Source organism: Thermobia domestica, chromosome 7, assembly GCF_964235325.1.
Source record: "Thermobia domestica chromosome 7, izTheDome1.hap1.1, whole genome shotgun sequence".
Taxonomy (NCBI): Eukaryota; Metazoa; Arthropoda; class Insecta; order Zygentoma; family Lepismatidae; genus Thermobia; species Thermobia domestica.
This window is the reverse complement of record NC_137460.1, coordinates 52288558-52316190: the sequence shown is the minus strand read 5'-3', so window position 1 is coordinate 52316190 and position 27633 is coordinate 52288558. Positions and strand designations below refer to the sequence as shown.

Below are 27633 nucleotides of genomic sequence, written 5' to 3'. Positions count from 1 at the left end.
CTGAACTAATGAAAAAAAAAAGTTTCAAATTTACTTTTTAAAATGGTGTACATCTTTACTTTGTAATGCTGATATATATATACAAGGGCGGATCTAAGGGGGGGCTACGGGGCTATAGCCCCCCCCTTGACGCTCAGGTTTACACTGGATAAAATGGACTTCAATTCAGCTTTACACTGGATAAAACGGCAAATTATGGTTTAGCCCCTCCCTTGATCATATCCTGGATCCGCCACTGTATATATATATAATGGCGGATTCAAGGGGGGCTATAGCCCCCCTTGACGCTCTGGTATACACTGGATAAAATGGGCTTCAATCCTGCTTTACACTGTATAAAACGGCAAAATATGGTTTAGCCCCTCCCTTGATCATATCCTGGATCCGCCCCTGTATATATATTTAGAGCACTCACACTAGTTAAATTCAACATAGTGTTAATGTGTTTGTTACAGTTCCCATACTTCTTTACTTTTTCACTCAAATGTCCTAACAAGTACATTACACCTTTCAAGTTCACTGCTCATTCCCTACAAACAGGCAAGGAAAGCAAAAACAACGATATTTTCATTTCATAATCTGTCAGTCATATTTTACTTCCGTAAAATCGACTTTGAAATTTCGATTACACATTCCATCAATGCACTAAAAGATATACAGTAGTTTGCAAACAGTAGTACCTAGGGAAAGGCAAGATTTTTGCTACATCCGAAAAATGTTTCCATGTCAAATAGACCTTAGACTCATTAGTATTGAGAGAGTATTTTAAGAAAAGATAACACTACGAACCTACTAAGGATGTAATGGAGGATATACGGTGTATGTCCATTTAATATTTTTATAGTTCAGCATATAATTACTGTAATTCATGTATAAGAACGATCGAGCGTACACCTACCAAAAATTCTAGTAATACGTCATTTAATCCTATGAAAAAGAAATAATAATAATAAAAAAAAACTAGGAAACATTTACAAATCAACCATTATACCACCACACAACATGTTTTTATTTTTGCCACTTTGAAATGGTTTGGGAGAATAACGTCACAGCACATCAACTACAATCTCCGAACTGAAGTGAGTTACGCAAAGTAATAATAATTAATAATAACTAATTATGCAATAATTGCAAATTTGGAGGGAGGGATCGACTTTTATTGATTATTCATAGAATTTTTTAGTGCATGAATTGTTTTCTTGAACGAACACGACATGCAAATAGTTGAATTTGGCATATCAGCAAAAAGCATAATCGGTTTGAAAAATTGTGTTCTCAAAGCAAAACGAAAAGAGCTTCGCCCTATTTCTAAGGCTGAAAATTCTATTTTCCATTGTCTACAATGATAATTCGCATGCCAAATGCTTTTCCAAGGTTAAGTCTATAGGTATCCTGTTTTGCGGTGATTATTCCTCAATGCTATGTCCGATCGGGACATACGACCCCTTGCGACACTAGTGCGCACTCTCGATTCACCATGTCAAATTTAGTTCAGAACGGTTGAGGCATGTCGTAGGAGTATCCGGACAAAGTCGAGTAAAGAGGAGTTTCGCTCCAGTAATATATATATCCGCGGATCCAGGATATGATCAAGGGAGGGGCTAAACCATAATTTGCCGTTTTATCCAGTGTAAAGCAGAATTGAAACCCATTTTATCCAGTGTAAACCTGAGCGTCAAGGGAGGGGGGCTATAGCCCCTTAGCCCCCCTTGGATCCGCCCTTGTATATATATATATATATATATATACATACACAGAGAGAGAGAGAGAGAGAGAGAGAGAGAGAGAGAGAGACGTGGATCATCCAGGATATGATCAAGGGAGTGGCTAAATCATAGTTTACCGCTTTATCCAGTGTAAAAAAAGTAGGATTGAAGCCCATTTTATCCAGTGTATAAATGAGCGTCAAGGGGGGCCATAGCCCTTCTCTTGGATCCGCGCCAATATATATATATATATATATATATATATATATATATATATATATATATATATATATATATATATATATATATGTGTGTGTGTGTGTGTGTGTGTGTGTGTGTGTGTGTGTGTGTGTGTGTGTGTATTAGAAGTATTACAGCTAAACGTAAGTTGCTGCAAGTAATAATATTCATCTTTAATTGTTTGGCAAGTGTTAAAGAAGTATGTTGAAATAGGAAAATCAGTTCCAGAACCTTCAGATTCTCACAATACAGAGGGTAAGATATTATCTTTGTAGCAATGTTAGAAAGTACAGTACGTTTTCATTAGCTATTCTTACAAATATTCAGTTTATTTAGGCAGAAAAGCCGTACCCGAATGAAAAATCGGAGATTATACGTATTAAAATAATAATTTGAAAATAAATTGAACTGAAATACAAAGTATTATTCTGCATCAACTTCAGATTCTCTGCAGAAGAGTTCTAAATCTTTCATGCCCCTCGCTACGTCCTCGGAAAGTCATAATCTTGTTTCATTAGTTTATTTTTATTATAAGAAATTGAGATAAAAAGAAATGCGGATAACTGATTGCGAATGGGTTATATACTACTACACATATTCTTCTACGATATTTTCAATTACAAAAGTTTGTTCTTTGATTCTATTTAAAGCGTCACATTACTGGAAATTAGTCAACAATAGCTCCGGAGACAACAGTTCATCCATTTTGCTGCCCTCGCTTTCTTTCTGTACTACACGCAAAGTAGCCCATCATGTTCGCAGTCTTGTTGTGAACGTGATGTGGTAATGGAATGCATATAAGCAAAGGGGGAAAGCAAGATGAGAGTCCGTTTAAAAGGAAAATGGTTATTGTAATTATAGTAAAGAAAAAAAGAAAAGAATGGAGTGATAATGTAATACTCTAAATATTATTAAACATCTTAGGAACTATAAACAATACACAATAATTGGTGATTCACGTGCTCTTGTGAATTGCATAAGGCGACGCTACTGATAGAAGATATAATAGAAGAAAATAAGGGAGGTAAAGAAAGATTAAGTCAATGGATAGTATTAAGGTATAATTCCTCGTCAAGATGAAGTTTCCCAAAAACAATAGTGTATGGAAACTTCTATATTTGTAACACTTTATCTATGACATCAACGATGGAAGAAAATTATGATCAATTGTATTAGTAGAAACAGAAACTGGAGGCCACTCTTAACGCAAATAGTGTCTCATTTATCTCACGATCTTGACGTAAATTTAGTTGAAATCTACAAGATATTCTATATTCTATTCGTCTCCCTGAATTTTAACACGTCAGAGACGCTCATATTATAAAATTTAAAGAAAAGTTACGGGACGAGCATATTATAGTTCATCTCCATATTATAGTCAGCCAGTCAGCCAAAAATTTTGTGTGTGGGCGGTAGAAGTTCGAGGGGACTGACCATATTATAGTTCGTTTGCAAGCCTCCCGTGAAAAGTTTAGGGACCAATAAAAATTTAGGGGGGCCCGTCCCCCTAGCTCTCACGTGGATACGGGCCTGGAGACGAGTTTGTTCCATTTGTTACACTTTAATAGAATCCACGTATTGAAGAATGGAAAGGGGCCGCAGTGGCTCAATAGTAGAGTGGTTATCTCTGTGCGAAAGGGGTCCCAGGTTTGATTCCAGCTCTCGCCAAATGGATTTGTGATGAACAAATATCGTGTGCGTGGGTTTTCTCGAAGTTCTCCCGTTTCCTCCCAGTTTATTCATCCCATCTTTTCGTTTGTTATGATAATTACTGTCACTCATAGTGTGGGACATTAAACTAGACAAAAGATGACGAATGAAACATAAAATAAGGGTATAATTGCATAACAAACTGACATTGCAAGTAAATCAAGATTTTTCTCTTTACATCAAAAATTAAATAAACAAACATAAACTTAAGAGTCAATTACCTTGACCTAATACGAAGCTTCCAATACCGCTAATTGCAGATACACACACACACACACACACACAAGAATTGCTTCTTGGTTTCCTCTAGTATACTTCTATCGTTGCTTGGTTTTTCATATGTAACTATCGAAGTCAAGGACGAATCAAGCTATATTCTTATTTTTATGATTTTTACATAATCTATTGCGTAACTATGCTTAAGAGTGAAGAATATTTTATTGTATTTCTAGATCTACACTTCTGATGAATTTGACATTCTTTTTAAGAAGTTTGGTTTACCCACCCAAACTCAAAAAAAGCTCCTATATATATTTACCCTGATACCGTGTGTCCGTCTGTCTACGAGGAAATCGAGTTCGTTGATGTAGACGATATTTAAACAGGAAGTCGTAGAAATTAATCATTTTCAGTTTTAACATTAATCACTATAGAGAAAAAAATATGTAATAGATAGCAAGAAGTGGTTTCCGTCAATCAATTTATCATCCCAAGAATAAATTTCATCTCCATCCTTAACTCTCTACAAGAACTGGAAGGTATAGGAATCCACTACAACTTCCAATTTCAATATTGATCTACAATGTCTGTTCCAAAAATAATGCGCCCATTTGTATTTTAAGAAACTTATTGAACCGATTCGTACAATAATTCAATATTCTTCGAAATACACCCCGCCTACTTCAACACACTTGTTCCAACGCGATTTCCATGCTTTATATGCGTCCTAGAAGTCCGTCACAGGGATGTCCTTTAGTAACCCTGTCGTAGCCGCCTTGATGTTCTCCAGGGTCCCCAAATGCTGTCCTTTTGAGGAATTTTTTTAATCTTCGGGAACAAAAAGAAGTCGGGTGGAAACAAATCAGGACTGTAAGACGGTAGGGGGAGCGTTGAGATGCCGGCCTTGGTCAGGTAGTCGGTCGTCATAAAGGCGGTGTGGCTGGGAGCATTGTCATGGTGCAGTTTCCGGGAATTCTTGATCTCGCGCCTGACCCGTTGCTTTAGCCTTTTCAGTACTTCGACGTAGAATTTTGCGTTGATTGGTTGATTTTTTTTTTTTCATCTTGATTTTGACCGAGCACTCACACAAGGGTTCATTGAAACAGGCACTGTGACTCTCCAAGAGCTCGGAGCCGACTGGCGCTGGTCGCGCTGTGTTCCCAAAACTCTACCCACCCTTTCGTGCAAGCCGAAACGCTGTGCGACGGATAGTCGCGGCAGAAGAAAATGGGCGCATTCATTTCGGGACAGGCCTTGTACAGTAATCGGCAAAACAAACAGTACTGAAATTCGCGTACGGATGGCGCCCAGATGCAACATGGTATAAGCTGTAAGCGCCACACGTGTGCTCAGTCGTGTGTAGACTAGCGTAGTGTGCAGTTAGCGGAAAGATAATGTTACTTACAACACAGGAGAAGGTGTTTATTGGCGAGCACTATTTCCGCTCATATAGTGTGGAGCAGGATCTCACTGCACGAGATGAGCGCCCACGTCCACTGGAGCTATGGCATATGAACATGAAATCTTCATTAGTAACATATGGTTCAGTGATGAAAGTCATGTGTACCTTGATCGCTACATCGATCGCCAGTTGATTATTGATCCATTCTTGCATCCTTTGTGAGGTTTCCGCCGCACCAAAAATCTGTCGTTACAATAACAATGGATGCAGAAAGAAGGGGCTACCGCCCACATTGCAACTGGGCCACTTGTCCTTCTGCCCACGAGAGTTTGGAATCACTTGATTTCCCGCAAAATGGATTTTCCATATCCTTCCCACTCTCCTGGCCTCAGGGCTCCAGACGCCTACATATGGGGTATGCTGAAGGAAGTAATTTTCCGAACAGATAACCCCCTACCAGTATACCGTAGTTCAGAGAGAAGATTCGCTTATTGTTCTGTCGTTCCAGCAACCCGTGTTCACTAACATGTCCATCGATCTATAGGACCACTATGAAGAATGTGAACGAAGTAATGGTCAACATTTTGAACACATGATATGCAGGCACGAGTCTTCTTAAATTTACAATATGGGTTGAGAAACGTTTAGTTGACATCCATTTGGCAATATTTCTTGTTTCATTATGTTCTACAACAAATAGATAAATAAATATCAACGATGTGATTTTAGTACTGTTGTACCGCATACTGTAGATGAGTGATCACCAAACTTTTGAAGCTTCTAAGCTACCGTACCGTACCATTTTTAAGTCTACTGTGAGCTTCCAACCAAAAGAACTACCAACTTTTCTTTTATTTAAAAAAAAAAATCTTACATTTGTTTATTGCCTATAAACTTACATTTCTAGTGAAACTATTCAAGTTAACAAATGTCTATACATGAAAAACATAACGTACACAACCCCACGCGTATACAATCAACTGTGAGATGAGGGTGATAATAGCAGTTGCGCGGGAGTAACAAGCAGTTGTCGTCAGCGCCGCCTGTCGTTAGAGTCAGCTCAGTGAAGGAATCAAGATAACCAACCAGAGCGTTAACGCAATCTCCGAAAATGGTCCCGCGAGCGATGGTTTGGCGATCACTAATAGTCCAAAAACGATAAGAGATAGTGAGAAGTGTTCTTTAATCGATTTAGCGTTCTAAAGATAGAAGCCTTTTTCTCTTAACCCTCTATTCAAACCGGAAGTGACAGAATTCAACCACTTCCCGTTTTAACGTTGATCGCTATAGAGTAGAATAACAGATAGCAATAATAGATAGCGACAACCAGTTTCCAGCAATCAACTGAACATCCGAAGAATATACATTTCATCTCCACTCCAAGCACACTACTAATACCGGGACACCGTTGTATATCGCCGAATACCCTCAACTACAGACAGACCTAGAAATAACTTGTCATTTATTTTCACAAAACGGATCTACAAAATAGGCCATTTGAATATTTGCAGCAGCAAGAAGCTCCAAAAAACATGAATAATAAAGTAGACGTCTATAATAACTATTGTTTTATGATATTTTTAAGTTGGTTTTGCACTGTATATGTTTGCTTATTGTAGTAGTAGTATAGTTAGTAATAGCGGTTATAATGTTAGTAACGAGGGTATAGTAACACACCAAAGAAATATATTCAGTTTAAAATTTCTCTCCCCAATTATAAGAATTCGCTGGTCTCCGGGTTTGCCTTCAGTTCAAACCGGTAATCATATCCCAGATGATTTTGCCTTCTGCAGGCTTCTTTCACAATTGCCTTCGCCGCTTGCGGCAGTTTGCCGCGTGAGACATGTACCCTTTTATATTACGCAGCGTTTTGCCGCGGATGAAAAATATGAGAGCAGGGTTACTGTGCAACTGAAGAAACGAAACCTTGTGACTCTTGTGTTGTTGTGGTTGGAATGGACAGACGCATAAAGTGTCTTCTACTCGCCTTGTTAAGACAGACAGAAAAACAAACAAACAAAAAAAGTGAGAAATACATATGGGTTCACCTTTTTTTTTTTTTTTTTTTTTTTTTTTTTTTTTTTTTTTTTTTTTTAGAGAAGTGGTATCTCGAAGAATATTTTTCTATACTGTTTCCACAATTGATAGACTTGAGCGAAATAGCGGTCAGGTTCTGGATATTTAAAATACCATCCCGGTATTCACCTGTTGTGACTGGGAAAACCACAGTCTTGACGATAGAATTACGTATTCATTTTTTAATCAATTTTCAAATTTCAGAAGCTGTTAAAATCGCATTAGGCTGTGGTAATTGGTCAAGCATTTGAATTGGTTTTATTTCTACGTAGCTCAATGAGGAAATCCCATGTTTCATAGCATTTATATACTAATAAACTATGAACGATTTTTTTTTTTAGTTTATCGTCCCACGATTATAAACTGAGGCTAAGGAAGACTGTGGTGGGAGGAAACTGGAGAACCCCGAGAAAACCCACACACTAATATTTGTCCACCACAAAGCCCACCACCGTCAAACCAGGGATCCCACGCGCCAGAAGTGAGCACTCTACCACTGAGCTACCGTGGCCCCATTATGAATGTAAGGTAAACTTTTAGTCCCCCAAAAATTATCTTGCTTTCTTCCCTCCCCCGTCCCCAAATTCTAGCTATAAGCCTGCTATGGACAAAAGAAGTATGGATACTTTTTAAATCTCCCTGTGAAGGCGGAGAATGAAATCATAGTGTGTTAGTTCCCAGTATATCTTCGTATTTCTTTACTGACATCTATGGAAACAGCACTATATTGTTGAAGAGTGAAATGTAATCTAAGCTTTCAGTCTGACTCATTGTATTGTTGATTATTGAGTTCAAGCTGCGTTTGTTCCATGCTTCAAATCAATGCAGGGAGCGAAGTATGTAGCCAGGGAACACCCGCAGAGTAAGATAGATCCAATCCCATTAGACGTCTGCTTTCCGATTTTTTGTTTTATACATTTTTTTCATCACTAAAAAGAAGAGAAAACGAAAAAAAATGTCCGTACTGGAAGAACTAAAAGGTCAACAGCTGGAAAAATCACGCTTAATTAAACTCTTATTGAACTGGATTGTTTCCGTGAATATGGATAATTTTCATAGCGTTTTTTGCTTTTTGATTTCTAGTTCTATCTCAATATTTCTTTCTGCATGTATATATATATATATATACGTTTCGAGTGACTTACCCTCTAGAGACATATTGCATTCAGTATTTCTTCTTTTACAGGTTTGCAGTACATACTACTTAATCAATTAACATTCATGGTTGAACCACTTCATCATTAAATTAGATTCTTGCATATTAACGGTTACCAGGAGAGAGATCTATGAAATATTGTTTCCTCGGCTTTCACTTCACTTGTTTCTAATGACGCTCTTGTTTCATCTTGTAGGTGTCTTCAGACTAGATTTATTATACGGTAACTCAAATAAATAATAGTTTTATAGTCATACTTTAGTTTCAAATATTCATACTAGCTGCTATGTATTTATATTTCAATAATAATTTTCCTTTTTATTCACCTTTTAGTTGCCTCTTTTCTATTGGATCATAGCGAACATAGATAACGATAAATTGCAATATTTCTTGCACCTCTTTCAAATGAGGACTGCTTCTATTGGTCGAAAGTCTTTTCTTTTTTAAAAATCTTTTATTTAAGCTTGTCTTACTATCAGTCCTACATTATATTTAAAGTAGTATTAATTAAAATTTCCTTAATTACCCGACTACGGTGAAGCCAAAAGGTGTTTTAGGGGCCGCGGTGGCTCAGTGGTAGAGCGTTCATCTCTGGTGCTTGGGGTCCCGGGTTCGATCCCAGCCCCCGCCAAGTGAACTTTGTGGTGGACAAACACCGTGTGCGTGGGTTTTCTCGTTTCCTCCCACTTTCTTCTTTCCACCATTTCATTCATCACTCATCATCACCGTCTCCTTTAGCCTAACCGGCATAACCGTGGGACGTAAAACTCAAAGATTTCATTTCATTTCCAAAAGGTGTTTTTGATATGTCCGTATCTGAGTATGTATAGGTATTTATTTATTCATGTCCATTAGTTTCTCTGTGGAGCTCAAACGCTTGAACCAATTTCAATAACTGTAATATCGTTAGAATTATGGTTACAGTCTGGGTAACGTACGATAGATGACATCACAAAAAGTCAATATGGCGGATGTCAGCTGCCATTTTGTCTAAGCTGAAAATCTTTCCCTACAATATGGGTATCAAATGAAAGCTCTCATCATTAGGATTCTGAATATATATATATATATACAGGTATATAGGGAGAGAGTGTGTGTTTTTTGGCGGTACGCAACGGTACGATGTATACCGGCACCTTTTTAATGAGAAGGAAATATTTCCTCTTTTGTTGTTGGGAAACTTCGAAAATACCAAATAGTGAATATATTGTAATGATTTTATAGGTAGAGACTAAATGACGGTCCGGACGGACGGACAGAAACATCGATATCACTTCATCTGGTCATTAAGGAAAGACACTAATTATTCTTTGTAAAATCAAAGACATTCGTAATTAGAATTTTGTAATAAATTGGTGAAGGGGAAAAAGACTCGCCCGGCCCGTCATTTAGTCTCTACCTATAAAATCATTACAATATAGTTTTATTGAAAATCAGAGTTTTTATTGTTTTCCTTTCCTTTTTTTTTTCTAGGGAAAGAGTTGCGAATATTTGTTCTTTCCTGAAGTCAGTTAATTGTATTCAGGGACTAGAAATATTGGGCCCTTCTGTCTCTCACTGGGTGACATGTCCTCGCGCTTCACTTTTGAAAACAACTAATAGCAGCTTACTTTCGCCCGTTTACAGAAATAGAAAAAGGCAAGAAACAAATCACTAAGATATAATGTTGTATTATAAAATTAAGATGTAAGAATCAGGCATGTTTAAATCATCTTTATATATATATATAAGGAGATGAAAGGGGATCAAGAAAATTGGAAGGAAAGAAATGAGTAAATCTAATTTAATTAAAAAGTATATGAAGTCATCCTACCTTTTCTCAATTGGCATATAAGCAATTTCTTCAATTTCTATTGCCGATTTTAATTTCTAGTATTGTCTTAAATTAACAATTGTATTCGATCGTGCAAATGATTAAAAAAAAAAAATCCCCTCTCAAGAGTGACTTTCACAGTTTTGTGCAATTGTAGAATACGAATGAGTAGTGTGAAGTGGCGATTGACTATATTAACTGTTATAACAAGAAAAAATCACAGATTTCACTGAACTTTAAACAGAAAAATGTTTTTATTCTATAACAAATACGAAAGGAAAACTGAAAAAAATACGAATTGATTAATTCAGTAAAAGGAACTTTAAGAAGTATCTTTCACTGAAAAAGGCATTATTCAGAAAATTATAAATGTGATAATCGTTCAACCAATGTACTATAAAAATAATTTTGATACGAGATCAATAAAGAGATCTTTAGCTAACCTGTATGGTTGATACTAATTATAAAGAAGATTTATCTCTTTACTAGGCTTCGTCTAGCTGGTAACTTCGCCTCCAGACCTCTGTGTTTAAATAATTTATTAAGTTGAATGTTATTAGAGCTAATTAATTATTTCTTAAGCTGCAGAGTGAAATTATGATGTAAAAATGGAGTCTCCATTCCTTTTAAATGTATATACCGTCGTGATCCAAAACTACCTGGTGTTTCAAACTCTTTTCTTAATTATTTCAATGGAAGAACACCGAATTAAAGTACTTATGGTTATGAAGTTACAAAAACGTGATACAAGTCTCAAATCTCTTGTGGATATTTACCACTAAATTACAACAATACTGCGCCATACTAGTGTTTTGCGTAAGAGAACTACTGATAAAGGAAGTCACTTGCTCTCGTAACACTAGTCCGCAGACTTGTAGCTAGTATTTTAATTTGATTTGAATTTCAGGTTAGCGTTCCTTCAGCAGCGAGACTACATGAAACGTGGGACTACAGCGTAACAACTCACATGGCTGACTAAACGTCTTTTGGCCAAATACCTTACGGATGAATTGTACTTTGAACCAAATGTTTGTTCGACGCAGTATCTTTCGTACAAAATATTCATAGAACCAATGTTCCTGGACGAACTGCCTCTGGGCTATTTATGTCTGACCTAAATGTTACTTGGATTAATTACCTATGGAAGAAGTGTTCCCCAGCCGAATTTATCTACAACCAGGGTCATATGCAAGAATTTATTTCAGAGTGTTCGAAGAATTTTGGAGGTCCAAATTCAATGTCCGGATAAATTATATTAAAACTTGTAAAATTACCCAAAATAGATTAAATTTACAGAAAAGTTGGGATTTTGGAGGGGTTCGAATCCCCAGGAACAGCCCACATCTCATGGGATAATTGTATGAAGTATATAATAATATCAAAATACTGCACTCATTGTTTGACTTACTAGAGGTAAGGGGGAAAATCCTTTGTAAGGAAACAAAAGTATCAGGAAAGATGTGTTTATATGGACGTTGCAAAGACTTTGAGTCATCTCACCCTTTTTCCTACATCTGTTCGTACAAAAGATGAATCCCTCCCACAGTCGCGCCTTTGAGGCTTATCGCGATCGATATAAAGAACTAAGAACATAAATAATCACAGATAAAATGATATACCTTCATAAGCACCACAAGCGCTCTGCCAGGCTTGTGTTAGACAGATTGGATTGATCGAAAAAAAAAATACAATATATCTGTTCACTAATGAATTACAGCTGTAAGTAAAAAAAAAAATGGCGAGGACAGTTGCCCTCTGCGTCCCTATGTGAATCCGCCACTGCTAAAGAATACTTGCTTTTGGTCCCTACTTTTGTAACACACGCTGAATATATCAATCGTCATGAAATTAGGATATTTATTTAGAAAAAGAATGTAAAATGTCTAGTTCAAGGCAAACATCTACATGCTGCACATTTTTTTTTTTTTTTTTTTTTTTCAATTGCACGAAAACTTGCCAAGTCAAGAATGTGACTTACCGCTAAATCCGTGGAAGTAACACTGTGGATGAGGTTTCTTCCCAAGTCCAGAGTTTTCAGCTGAGGAGTGTGTTGAAGGACATCCTCTGGAATTTCTGAAAGTAGGTTGTCTGCTAGACTGAGGTAAACAGTCTGTTCCAAACCAGTAAACGAGTCACCAGAAAGATTGCTGAAAGTAAACATAAACAGACAATTGTTATTAATCAGTATTTGACAAATGTTTAAAAGCAAAATAGGAACATAAATATGATAGCTTTTAAGTAAGATGTAGAGTTCCATCGACAAAGGCATGGTTTTTCCTATAAAACGAATTGATATTTGTATTAAAATCGAAGAATACGGTAGAGAATGAGTACAGGTCCACTGAGTGTGTCTTTCCGGTTCAGACCATAATCTCTTCATTCGCTCTTCTCCTGGAAATGTTGCCAATACCGGGGCCGAAATAACTCTAATGTCTGAAATTCTTGCCTAAATATAAGGTTTGTCCTCTGTGTATATATTATTTTCTTCTCCATAAAGTTTGTTGCTGGCTATGGGTCGGATCTATGTGTTTCTCTAACTAATATTCCCCAAAAATTTAAGAATATAAAATGCACTGATAGTATACAGTGGTGAAATTAAATGGGAACCCTTCTGTGAATAATTCTGGATTTCACTTTACCTCTCTAGAACAATGTTCCATATATACTAAAAGAAGAAGAAAAAAAGAAGAGGATGTTCGCTGAAACAAACCATAAATATATACAGTATACCAAGTGTTTCAGATAAAACGTCGAGTGCTTATAAATCACAAACAGTTTGAGATGGAAGGATGAAACAAAAAAGCGCTTCGAATGGAGTACCTTGCTTGATCCGCAGGGTCACTATCATGGGACTCAGCGGGTCACCTGAACTATAAGAGGTGATTGATTCTTAACATCAAAATAAGAGAAAAAGTTCATATTGACCTGTGGGGAAAAGTGCGTAGTTGCAGAGCTAGGGCTGTCCAAAATCACAAAAAAAGCTAACAGGCCCTATTTCGAATTCGAGGAACTGTGGATGGTGGTCCTCATCAGCGTAAGGGAAGTCACGCATACGCAATCCAAAAATGCATATTTCATCAATGTTCAATGGGTGTGTAGGGTATTCTCTACAGGGTGCTATTCTCAGAAAACTTCTCAACAGTGTTTTCAGATATGCCCTGATTACAAGTAGGCAAGATGGGCATCCATGCTTCGGAGGGAAGTCTGGAAGTTTTAAGAAACAGGCAGCTGCACGTGTTTTTTTTTGTGTGTGTGTGTGTGTTCGGAATAACGTGTGCTGCGATGTAATTCGTCACGGTATACTTCACGTTTTTTTGCACTTCAATATATATAATTGAAAAGATCGTAAAAAACAACGCAGGAGAAATTTTTTGGTAAGGGGCATCGTTTACGAAATGACCTCCGTTCTTGCACATTTAGATAAAACGTCCAATTCTTAAATCATTAAAATGTGGAGATAAAAGGATGAAACTAAAGCTGAGATGGGTAAATATCAAAAGGTGCATCGAATAGAACGCTCTGCTTGCCCTACAAGGTTTTGAGGGCTATCTGAGAACTGTAAATAGTTACGTATGTAATTCAGTAGCGTAGCTAGGATGTGTGAGATTTTTTTTTTGGGGGGGGGGGCAATTGCTGTTATAGGTACATATAGAAAAATTACAAACAAAAATATATAAACATAAAAATATATATAAAAAAATTACGAACATCAAAGTACCAAAGTACATTGTCTAACCTCTTTGGGAGGCCCCCCCCCCTTTCCTACGTCACTGATGTAATTAGATACTTTTATTAAAAGGAACATGGATAAATAGACTTTTGGCATAATTGAATTTAATTCATCGTTGAAAAGATAATGGAAAAACAAATCATTTTTTGTAGTTAAAAAAAAAAAAAACTTTTCGTATGTAACTGTTTGGGAAATCTTTATGTTGACATGCAAAAATTCACAACGAAATGATGGCCATTTCGTAAACGACGCCCCACACGGAAAGCTTATTCCTTCGAAAGTTGTTTTGTTTTTTTATTATCTTTTCAATGATATTTCAAATTGCATATCTTACAATTAAAAATTGTCGAGTACCCAGTAAGGTTTTTATGATAGGATGCCTTGTAGTTCAAACAGATCATTGTATTCAATGCGCCCTATGAATTTTTCTATCACTTTTTTTCTTTGTGTTTCATTCTTTTGTATCCAACCGTTTCTGATTTAAAAGCACTGGATGTCTTATCTGAAACATAGACTAAGAGATGGACTAGGATCACGAGCCTGACGTCACAAACTCTGTACACTTCCAGCAAACAGACTGAGGTATCTAGACAGTCCATTGTTAAGTAGGGTTGTAGTAAAGTGCACTGTGGAGAATACACATTTGCGAGTGTTTTTTCTTTACGAATTCAAACTGGGACATTCTGTACAGCATGCCGAATAAAAACAAAACATTAGGAATATATTTGGGCCAAGAATGTTGAATAAACGCACCATTTAGCGTTTGGTTTATCACATTTGGTTCCGATGACACACCAATGCAAATAAGGCCGACCATCATATTGGATGAGCTCTTCGAGAGAACCGTGGAAGCCATGGGAGCCAGATGGGGACTGGCTCACGAAAATGTACCTAGGTATATGTAATATAGCAGACTACATATCGGTATATTAAATGTCAGACGTAATATAGCAGTCATGGAGATGCCCCCCCTAGAAAATTTTCTTCGGGCGTCCATGGTGGAAGCAGCTCCTCAAAGAAGTGTCCGTACCGTGCAGATGAGTTAATTATACACCGCATCACTGTCGTTCGGCAGCTCCATGCATTTGGTAAGTTGAACAAGTTTGACTCATGAGTGCCCCATGAGATAATAAGAATCGCCGTCTGAGGTATCTGAAGATTTGCTGCATTGGATTGTAACTCACGATGAAACGTGGATCTCCTACGACAATTTTATTTTATCAGGACAATGGTTAGGTCGTGATTAATGTCCAGAATAGTACCCCAAACCAGTCATTTAACAGCAGAAGGTGTTACTGTTGGTATGATGGGTGTGATTCACCATGTCTTTCTCCGTCTAAGCAAAACCATCACTGCGAATCGTTGTCCTGAACTTTATGAAGTGCATCAGAAACTTGTTCGCAAGCATCCAGGAATTACGGAAATCGGTGCTCACGTGTTGTACGTTACTGTATCGTAAAGGACGGTACAGTCCCGCCGTGGCTAACAATATGAAACATCTCTTCCATTGTATTCTCCCGATATCTCCCCCACTGACTACCACCTCTTCCGGTATTTCGATCACTTCTTGGGAGGGAAGACCTTCCGTGATGATTGAGCGGTGCAACGTTCCTTTAAGAAGTTCTTTGCATTGCAAACTACAGACTTCTTTCGACAGAGAATCCAATCGTTGGCTAAAGTGTGTGGTTGGTTGCAGACAGAGACTATTTTGAATATTTTTATTTATTTATTTATTTATTTATTTGAAAACGTTCAGCTTGCCGAGGAGTCACAGCAGGGGCGTAAATAAGGGCCCCGCAGACCCCGCATTGCAGGGGGGGCAAAGCCATCAAGGGGCCCCCAAATCGTGAAGTGGGACGTAGAGAAGGGGCCCCACTTCAAGCTGTCTGCGGGAGAGCCCCCAAGCCTTTAGTTACGCCATTGAGTCACAGTGGTTCAGTGGTAGAACTCTCACTTCTGACGCGACGGGTCCCTAGTTCTATTCCAGGCCAAGACAGTTTGTGGTAGATACCTAGGTATAAGCAGTCTGTAGGTTCTCTCGCGATTCTCCTGTCTCCTCTTTTCATTCCAGCACTTCTTTCAGTCATTTGCTATGACCATAACTGTCAGACATAAAACTGAAAAATTTAAATAAATTTTTCAAGTTGCTGTCTACATGTAAATATGATTTACCTTAGACAGCTTTATCGTGTCACTGACCTGGTCCTATATGCGCACCTTATTCAAAAATAAGCGGCAATAGCAACCTATTTTTTTTTTCTTTAAACGAAAATCGGAGAACGTGCATCATAGTTGGTTAGAAACTAACATCTCGTTCTTATCGTTCGCAAAGAGTTTCCCCATACCTTCTCCATATGCAACAGGAACTGTTTATATTATGAACTTTGTTCATATTTTATTCAACTAGTTTGGTCGAACTATAGCCAATAAGGGAAAACCGCATCTTCCTCTCGAGTTCTCCAGAACGGCTGGCTGAAGATATTAATTATAAAAGCAGCAGAGGCCGGAAAATGATCTCCAGAGGCTTCAGGAAGCAAGGGGGGGGGGGAAAGGAAGATCGTTAAGAGCCATTGACGTACAAGGAAGTTCTTATTGAAAAAAAAAAATGAAAAAAATATGGAAGAAAAAGAAATCTGGCAGGCGAAGAAGTAGCTGAAAACGGACACTTAACTTATCGATTTTTCCCCTCCATCCATTCAATCTCTCCTCCTCCTTTGCTCACCTACTATAGATTCCATGCAAATGACAAAATCCTTGCAGATGTCGCCTCAACTGCATGTAGACCTCTACATTCACGGTTTTTTTTTTTAAAAAAAAGGAAATATAGAGCGACCAACACATACAGTAAATCTAGAAACGACAGAACTAGCTTTCAGTTACTTTTATATTAACATGAGAATCAAATCATCATATTGCTGTATTAGCATTCAAACATATGCTCTAACAGCACACTTAGTAGGCTCTACGTACAATAGTGTTTTTATCACAAGATGACCATAAGCGCCAGGCTCTAGAGGGTGCCGAGCCGCCGGTAAAATAAATTACAGATAAATCGACCACAAGTTTGGTATTTATATAATAACAAATTGCTATTGTAAAACAATTGCTTAAATTTATCCGGTAAAGAATACTTCTTTTTACAAGGGATGTTAAATTTGTATTTTGCCTAGCGGCGCAAATTACTTAAAAATGCCTCTGTCCACATAGGCTAATGGTCGGTATAAATGGGAATTGGTAATCGTGAAAATGATGTTAAAAAATACGTTGGTCCAACGTAAGTTGAAGTATACGTTGGCCAATCAACAATTTACCCTCATTTATCCAATAGTTTCGACGTCCGACATCTCAATTTTACTTCTTTCATGAGGGTTACGTTGACAATTGAGTTGATTGGCAAATGCTCGGCAAAGCGTAGGGCCAACGTTGGTAGTTGGCTGGCCTACCATTTCTTACTTGTTGGGTCTACTGTCTGTAATACTATAGTGACTGCAACGACTTATGAAGCCTGGACTGTACACCAATCATACAACTGTTTTACTTCACGTGTAATAAATCGGAATATTTCTGTACGATTCGTGGAGCTGCCTTCCGAATACATACTTGAGCAAATGTCAAACATCAGAAGTGCATTAACAATGTTGCCAAATTTTGAAGACATTGTGAACGAACGACCAAAAAAACAGCAGTTTCGAATTAAACATTAACATTAATATGTAATAGATATTCCAATCGAATTCATTAAGAATATGGAAAACAAAAGCAAGAAAAAAAATCCAACTCTGCAATTATATATATGAAACAGAAGAGTGGGCAAAAGATTTCCCTGGAGGTGATCATGATACTGTTGGCTAAGAAATCGAACCTACAGAGGACTAAACTATAGAACTATTAGTTTCGTATCGCATGCAGCAAGAATTATGCATCGAGTACTGAGCAGAAGGTTATATGAAAGGACAAATGAAGAATCTGAAAACGGACAGTTCAGGTTCAGGAGAGGTAAGGACACAAGAGATTTAATTTGTTTATTAAGGGTAATCGGTGAAAGGTTTATAGAAAAACTGAATAAATTAACGTTGTATTCATTCATCTAGAAAAGGCTTTGGACTGCGTAAACTGGGAATTGCTGTTGTGAGTTTTAAAGAAGGTTGGATTGAAATGGAAAGATCGAAAAAGTATCTTATATATATAAACCACAAACGCTAGAGGAGAGTTCGACAGTGATATTGTCTCTCGCCAACGTTATTCAATATCTATCTAGAATATATAATGAAAAAGAGCTTACATAACGAAGACGGCATCTCGGTAGGAGGTAGAATTATTAGGTGTATATGGCTCGCAGATGAGAGGGGCTTATTGCGGAATCCGAAACTTATAGAAAGGCCGTGAAGAATATGGGGTGAAATAAATAGTAGAAAAATGAAAGTCATAATGATTGGAACGAAGCGATCGGTGTCAAATATAGAAGTAAGAGAGGAGCAAATAGAACAAGTGACTAGTTTTCGATACCTGGTGATGATATGAAATGCGAACTTGAAACAAAAGCAAAGGTAGGAATAGCGAAAGAATTAGTTAAGAAGAAGAAAAGTATTTTGTGAACCCTTTAATTAAAAGTTGAGAAAAAAGACTCATAAAATGTTTTGTGTGGAGTATTGTACTATATGGGTCAGGAACATGGACATTACTCAAATGCGATGGAAAAGGACTGGAAGTTTTCGAAGTATATTTGTGGAGAAGAACGGAGAGAATTAACTGGGTCGGGCGAAAATTCGAATGATGGGGAAAAAAGAAGAAGTTTACATGTAATTGAGAAGAGGAGGAGAAACTGGTTAGGACATTGGCTGAGAAGGAACTGTATTATGAGGGACGTGCTAGGTGTAATAGCAGGAAAGAGATGGAGGAACTTTGATGGACGGTATCAAAACAGAAGAAAAATCTTACGTGAAGATGAAGAGGTTAGTTGAAGACAGTGGCGCATAGAAGCTTCTCAGTGTGGCAAATGACCTGACAAAAATGGTAGAATACATATGATGATTGTTGGCAGTATGTGTGGCAAATATCTGCACATGCAGTGTTAAGTACTGGTTACCTAGTAGTTAGTCTGTGGCACTTAGAATAATATATTGATAATATAAATAAGTTATATAAATCTATATAAAAGTTGGCAATATTTATATGTCTCGTACTACATCATTAGAGCTAATTCAAGGTAACAAATTAAGCCCCATACTTTTCAACATATATATCAATGATTTATTTAAATTAAACACTGAATCAATTCAATTAGTTTCGTTTGCGGATGATATATTAATTAATACGCTGGCAACAAACTTGGAGATGGGGAAAAAGATGAAAATCTTGCTTTAGTCAGTAACTTATTGGACACAGCAAAACGGATTACAAATAAATTGAAAAAAAAACTAAGTTTATAATTTTTTCACGACGAAAATCTATACCTATAACCACGATTATTTTACAAAATAACCAGTTATCGAACAAATCTCATATCAAATATTTAGGATTATTATTAGATAAAAAATTAAACTGGAATCAACATTCACGTCATCGTTCACAGGATGCGATTAAATTTTCAAGAGTGTTTCAGTGTTAAGATGAGTATTAATACCATCAAAGAAATATGATATTAATCCTCTCAGTTTATTAACTATCCTAAAACAAACTTTAGTGGCTAAGTTTATGTATGGAGAAGTGCTTTATTCTAACAATACCAAACATCATATAAATCATCAATTATGATTACATAGCATCAATTATGATTAGAAAACATCAATTATGATTACATAAAATCATTTTTTCACAACCAAGATTTTGTCCAAAACAAGCACTTTTACAAGAAACCAATTCACCACCACTAATTTATTACAACGATCGGCAGAAAGATTCATTTTATCAAGATTTAGTCGTACTTCATTATACAATATACAGAAAACTAGCATATAGTGGTCTAAAATATTTTTAAAACCTTTCATCCATAAGGTCCCACTTCTTCCTTGCTTTACCTGGCAATATACAACTCATCTAGTAAATATTAAAGCTAATATCCCAAATTTCATCAAAATAGAAAGGCCAAATTACGTACTAAACTATATAAAAACATTTGGGCAGAACAAATTCAAAAATTATGTTCAGATACTGTTTTGATTTATACAGATGCATCCAAATATCCCGATTCTTCAGTGGGAGCTGCAATATTTATTCCATCCAAAAAATTAACTCTGAAATATAAATTATCATCATCATTATCGATCTTCGAAGCAGAAGCTTTTACTATCCACCAGGCCTTATTACATATCAAAAAGTATAACATATTTATTTCATGCATTTGTACCGATTCGCTTAGTGTTCTCCAAACATTGCAAAATACTCATTGGAATGCAAAAGTTACTGGACAATTTTAAACATAAAACATCTCTTTCAAACACTCCATGATAAGAATTACATCCTACAATTTTATTTTAGGCGTTCTCACATTGGCTTAGAATATGGGGACCTTGGCAATATCACGATGGAAACAAAATAACAAATTTCTTCCTGAACATTCTTACTGGGAAACACTCGAAAATCATTCCCACAAACCCAGAGAATTTATAAATCATTGATCAAGAAAAGAAATAATTAAGTATTATATAATTCTCACTGTTGGTGTGATAAGGCTATAGGTACCCTTAATTACCTATTATTTGAATGTAACTATTTACGAAACCAAAGATTTATATTCCTTCAAAAATTAAATTATTATCTTGGAATGGGTCCATTCTCTTACAAATATATCATGGCAACTAATAATTGGAAAGCAATTCGAAGCATGATACAATTTATTCTCCTTAATGGTATAAACTTATAAAAAAATCATCTAGTTAAAATGTAAGAAAGAATATTAAAAAAATATTGTTATATTAAATTATGTTTAGGAAGACAACCCGGTATTGAGCAAAAAACTTTGAAGAAGATGACTAAATGTGTTACTCGAAATATTCCTTCACCTGAAGAAGATTGAAACCTAAATAGAAACAATTAGTTGAGATTACCTAACATACTTATCACTTATAGCCTATTAAGACTACATTTAAGTCGGGAGCACTTACTTTTAAAAAAATTGTTAATAGTGAAGAAGAAAGAAAGAAGTTAGTTAGTAACATATGTTGTACGGACATTGATAATGAAGATCTAGATTGTGTCAGACAAATTATAAGGAAGATGTCAGATGTATGAAGTTAGATTAGAGATTCGAAGTAAGTCAATGTTAATGAATTTATGGCATAAGATTAAATGGATGATTTGTGATTATAATACTGGAACAGGTAGAGAATAAACGAATCTAAGTACGAAATTGGATTATTGATTTAAATAGGTTACAGAACAAAGCAAGTAAGAGTATAATAATTTTGGGTGTCCATATTTCACGATTGTAACACCTAAGATCAACAATCATATAGTACAACATTTGATAGTTTTGATCTCGTGATTACGATTATCTCAGATGACCTGAAAAGATTCTTGAAAATTTTCTCTTCCTAAATTTCTTGGTCACTCCTGCTAAATATTCTTGTATATGTCAGATCAAGGTCATAACCACCTGTTTTTAATTTCAGATTGCTCCATTTATGAGAGAGACACGTTTAATTATTTCATGGGACAGCAGTTAGTTTTGTGGATTGAGTGACTTTTTTCTAAATTCAACGTTTACAGTACTTACTTGCTGGCTGGCATGACTTTGCGGGCTAAGTATGAAAACATAGTGCGATAGTTCATCCTACCATTCACTTTTCAATTCACCTTGAATAATTGCTCAACTACGTGCACATAGAAAAGCACCTCGTTACGATCCTTGCATTTTTACTAGATTCAAACGTGCTTGATTTTTTCGTCAGTCACCTTGCCACTGTGTAGCTCTGATTAACTCTTCAGTATTTTCTGTTTTTCATTTGCTACAACAATTTGAACAACTAGTACCATTTCACTACAGATTTGTAAAATGGATAAAAATTTGCTAAGGAGTGCAATCTTTAACAAATCTCAACTTTGGAACAAGAGATATAAGGATCACTACAACAGATACACACTGGATAAACGCTGAAGAAAGGTAGCGGAAGAATTGAGTTTCAATACACGTAATTCACCTATTCGTTGCACTACCTGAATCTCTTCTTCACTTTATAGCACCCTCTTTCTCCAAATTTCTGAATAAACGAGATATATCAAATTTGTATACAGCAATTAAAAATACGTTTTGTTTAGATATCAATAAATATGTTACAGAAATATATGTCCACTTAATGTGTACCACAATGTCAATTGTGCGGCGAGATGATCGAAAAGATCTTTGAAAGAGTGAAAAGATGTGTGACCAGTTGGTAAACGGTAAGATAAAAATTTCCCAACATGTTGTTAGCCAAAGGAAATACTGCAGCTATGCCTAAATTTTCCTAGTTCATCCTTCCCTTTTTCTATTTCGAATCACCCTTCATAGCACAGCGTTTTTCTTTCAATTTTTAGTGATCAAGTTTCCTCACTCAGAGGTAAATCAGGGTTGGCAGCAAAAACATTTAAAGAGTTCTCTGCGGCTCAGGCACCAACAACACATATGCAGTAAAGATAACACCTGGAAACATGTTTTAAATGTCACTGAGCAAACAGAACTGCTGTGTATGTGCAAGGAAGAGAGAGAGAGCAGCCAACTAGCGCGCTGTCCACTTGATCGTCCACTGCAAAAAAAAAAAAAAAAAAAAAAGAGAGATATTCAGTATGCAGTATCACCAGATTCCACCTAAAACAATGAGCTTGTTTTAGTTTTTCAGTCCCATTGAAGGAGGAAACGAGAAGGATGGAATAAAGAATGTCGTTACAACCGTACCTTAAGAAGGTATTATTAAACTGGTGATTACAAGACCTGGGTGTCATTAGTTCGAAATCCCCTCGGGCATAGACATGTACTGTGTAGTATTGTCTTTTCATCCTTTGTTTTATTATTATCGTTATTTCTCATCATCTCGTTTATCTAAAGAGCATATAAGTGGAAATGTAAAACAATACATATAGAATGTAATATTTACATGTCAGCCATTTTTGCTTTTACTCAAGAACAAGCTTCATTACAAAGTCATCAACTTCAGCACAGATTTCAAACGTCTCATTCATTTGTGAACTTTGACATTTAGAATGAAACGTTAAATCGAGTTTTCCGCCAGAACCAACGGTTGGATTCTTAATGTGAAATCTCATGTTTTACACGATTCTGTACACATATACTGTGTAATCGGAAAGTCTGTAAAATATATATACGCCGACATGAAATTACTCTTTGCGTAGACAACACAAACAAGGATACCAAAAATTTATTATAATGTCAGAGTTAATTAACAATTTAATTGAGCAAAAGCACTGTAGTTGAATCAGTAATAGAAATTACAATTTCAGAGGGCTCCATGAAGAACTTTTCTGAAACTGGGGGCGCGGTGGCTTAGTGGTAGAGCGTTCACCTCCGGTGCTTGGAGTCCTGGTTCGATCCCAGCTCACGCCGTGTGGACTTTGTGGTGGACAAACACCGTGCTCGTGGGTTTTCTCGGGGTTCTCCCGTTTCCTCCCACTTTCTTCATTCCACCATTTCACTCATCTCTCATCATCACCGTCTCCTTTAGCATAATCGTGGGACGTAAAACTTAAAGATTTCATTTTTTTTTCTGAAACTCTCTCGCCCCCATTTCCGTCAACATATCACATGAGAGATTACTCTTTTGTAATTTGTTGAAATAAAATAAAATAAACCTTGAATGATAATCGCGAACAACAGAAAGTAGACATGAGTTACTAATTTTCATATGGTTACCATAACTACACACACAGATATACAAAATTAGTCTCTCTTCGATAAAATACTGTTTATGCGAATACTGCTTTATTCTGCTTTACTAATGCTCAAATTATTTCAAAATAACTTATTTTTCTTTATCATGATTACTTAAAACGATTTTTTTTTTTTTTAGTTTTACAGCTCAGGTTTATGTATTGTAGGCTGAATGATATGGATGATTAATCAAAATAAATGATTATTTAAAAAATGGTGGAGTGAGAATGTAGGAGGAAGCAAGAAAACCTTGAGAAAACCCACAGACACGACGTTATCCACCACAAACTCATATGGCTTGGAATCGAACCTGGGATCCCTCGCATCGAAGATGAGTGCTCTGTCATTTTGATTATCCTCTCTCCGATTCTTTCTTATATACCTTTCAAGATTACTCGACTGGACAGGAAAACGAACAGGCACATCGAAAAAAAAAAACACTTGGCGTGACGGCCCGATTTGTGGGCTTGAGGCGGTCCACGCCATCTGTTAGCGATTGGTGGAATTACGTCCAACCTAGCGACGAACCCATGATCAGTGCACCGCGTCGCCCTATCGCTAATCAGCGTATCGGGAGCTTTCTAGACTTAGTGGGAGTCACGTTTTTTTTATTCACGTGACATCCCAGTTTGCCTCACGACGCTGTGTGGACGGCGAAAATTGGAGAAGCACCTGCCGGGAATCGAATCCGGTACCACGTGGACATGAGTCCAAGGCCTAAATAGCCATTAGAGTACAGTGTCCCCCTAACAGATACATCGAGGATAGTTAAAAATACCGATGCTCTTCAGAGGAACTCGAATCCCCCCTGGCTCTCATCTCACTATCGTGAGCCTAACACCTCATATCGTTCGACTACACTACACATGTATCAATGAGCTACCGTGCCCGTTATCATTATAATAGCTGTCGGCTAAAAGACGTGCTTGTGGGTCAAGGCTCTTAACGACACTATTCTAGCATTCAACAGAGAAGAACGCTGAAACGTACAGATCAGTGCAATTTCTTTTTACTGTTCTGCTAATCGAATAAATCATTAAAAAAAAGTGTTATTCTAAGAACAATATGAATAACAAATAACACTACAATTGTTAAAAGAAAATTATCAAAACACTGAGAACTGAATACAATAATGTCTGACATTGTTAAAGCGATTTTTAACTGATTTTTTTTTTCTCATCTACAGTAAATGTAATAAATTAGATAGTTTCAAGGCAACCATGGAATTAAACGAAGATAATATGACGCTGAAACGCTTCCGTAAACTCTCTTGCTACGAGAAAAAAGTGCCATGAAGCAGTAAACGTTGAATGAATCACCCTGTACATTAGGACGGAATGAGATGTGTGACAAAATTCTCCAGTTCAGTTTTTCAATCCGAAACATTCTATGTACAATAATATTATTTTTCTTAGTTATATTTCTTGTTATTTTGTTTACTATTTTATCATTTATTCTTTTGCCTCTTCAGAACCTCTGCTACAACTTTTATCTTTGAAATGTTTGTTATTTTGTTTCATATTATGCACAGTATATGATCGAGTTTTTAGTTGCTTTATTCTTTTTCAAATATGTTTGGATCATTGTTTTGATGTTCCAGGATCTTTTATGAGCAGCAATGTTACCCATTGGCCTTCCGTGACGGGTACAGGTACTGTTGGATTCACTGCCTACCAATCAATCAGTCAACTGTGAAAATCATCACACTACAGAAGGTCATTTCCGGTTTATGGTAACGAATTTGGCATTTCTTACCAGCTTAAGAAATACTGCGTCGCCACCAGCGGCTACACTCGATGTCAAAGTCCTGTCTGTTCACTATTGCCCTACATCTCAGCTTCCACTGAAGCACACTGTGTTGAAACACAAATTGATCAAGTCTGTTCCATTTCTCTTAACAAACTTTCCAAGGACCGTTCTGTCAACGGTGCAACCTCATTTCGACAATAGAAATTCACAAAAACAACTACTGAAATATATCAGGGAATTTCACAGGTATCTCTGTAAAACGAACTGTATTAATTTCTGTTTCATATGCCATCAGCTCCATGTAGCCATTGTTGACTTCCTCATATGACTGGACGCCATGTCCTGGTAAAATATAGCGCGAGATATGTGTTTGCCATGTACGGATGGAATACAATGCAGCATAATAGCTTCACAATGTTTCTCTGGTCTGTCTTGATTTTATCCTTTTTGTCTATTCTGCGTAGCGTAAGTTTGCATTATAGCAGTAACCACCAACGATCATAAAGCCACATGAAAAACTTTCCGCACATTCATGTATCTATAAAGATAACCAAGAAATTTCTGTCGATTTTTGTGGAGGTCTATGTTCAATTGGCCAATTGAATGCAAATGGAGATAAGGCGAAGGTCAGTTATTGGTGTGGGTATATCCAACATACTACCTGGACTGCCCTCCTGCTCCCACTAATGCCCCTGTCTAGTGGCCGTCATATGACGGCCCTTTCACGTGGTTTTAGTTTAATTTATTTCGTACTCTTGACTGCTAAGATATTACGTTTTGAAACAGCATTCATTTGCTGAGCAAAAACGAACATTACTGAATGAAAATAGACTTGGATCCATTGTGCTTTGAATGTCCCAAACATTGTTTCTCTTCAATACAATTATTGATTTAAACAACAACCAATACACAGACTTGCAGAAAATATTCTAAAGTTAGCACAACATGAAGTGTGCTTGAAACATCACTTTTCGAAAATGTATTATTTTAAAATAATTTTATTCGCATCAGTATTCCGAAATAGCAATCAAATTTTTGCAACTACAATTTCAACCAGCTCCAGGTGATCAATTGAGTAAAAATTGTGTACGTATGTGCAAAATTCCAATAATAATACAATTTGAGCCAAATACCGTAAAAAATGTCATATTAAATCCAATGGACATTCGAAAATCACTTTGCAAACCACTGGTGTTAGGCAAATTAAATTAGGTTTTAAAAAGCGCGTTATCAGTGACAGCTTACGGAAATACAAAGTCAGCATTTTGAATCCGATATGGACATTCAAAAGTCATTTCCAAAACCGCTGATGCTACAGAAACGAAATTTGATATATTAAGGTGCATTATCAGTGTACTACGAAAATATTTAATCTTTTTCTCGAAAATCATCTTGAACAACAAGTAGCCAAAAAAAAACTATATAAAAGCTATTTTTAGCCAAACGATTTTATTTCTGTTATCAATGTTGCACTAATCAGTATATACAGGATGAATCTGTAATACTAGTTCAAGTAAAGAGTAAAAAGTCTTAACAAATAAGTTATTACACGATTTTGAAATATGTTTTGAACTGTCCAAAATGTCTAAAACATGTTTTTTTTTTTTCGTTCGTGTTTTAAAACATGTTTAAAACATTTTGAACATCTTTTTCATGTTTTAAATGCGTTTTCTTCTTCTTTTTTTTTTTAAACTGTATTTTTTACAACCCTGTTATTACGGGGTAGAACGGATATTTTCAGATACGGATAATCTTTTTTACGTCCAACCTTTTTAATAATCTCTTTATAACAGATAGAAATTATTCTCAGTTTATACGCATTTAGCACAGCAAATACTTTTCGCAGTTTCGGAAACCACACAGGTCATTGTGGACTGAACTTGAAATTCCCATTTTCTCTGTCCAATCTTAATATGCAGTACATTAACAATAATGTTGCATCTTCTTACTATATATAGAGTATTGGACTG

At 36.4% G+C, this 27633-nt stretch overlaps 1 protein-coding gene across 1 annotated transcript in view; it reads right to left on the bottom strand.

The window, feature by feature from the left end:
* Positions 1 to 27633, bottom strand: part of ltl (leucine-rich repeat-containing larval translucida) — a 170869-nt gene that overhangs the window by 65438 nt on the left and 77798 nt on the right. The window contains exon 2 of the mRNA XM_081764648.1: positions 12301 to 12469. Coding sequence (XP_081620774.1) covers positions 12301 to 12469 — 169 coding nt within the window. The remainder of the gene's footprint in view (positions 1 to 12300; positions 12470 to 27633) is intronic.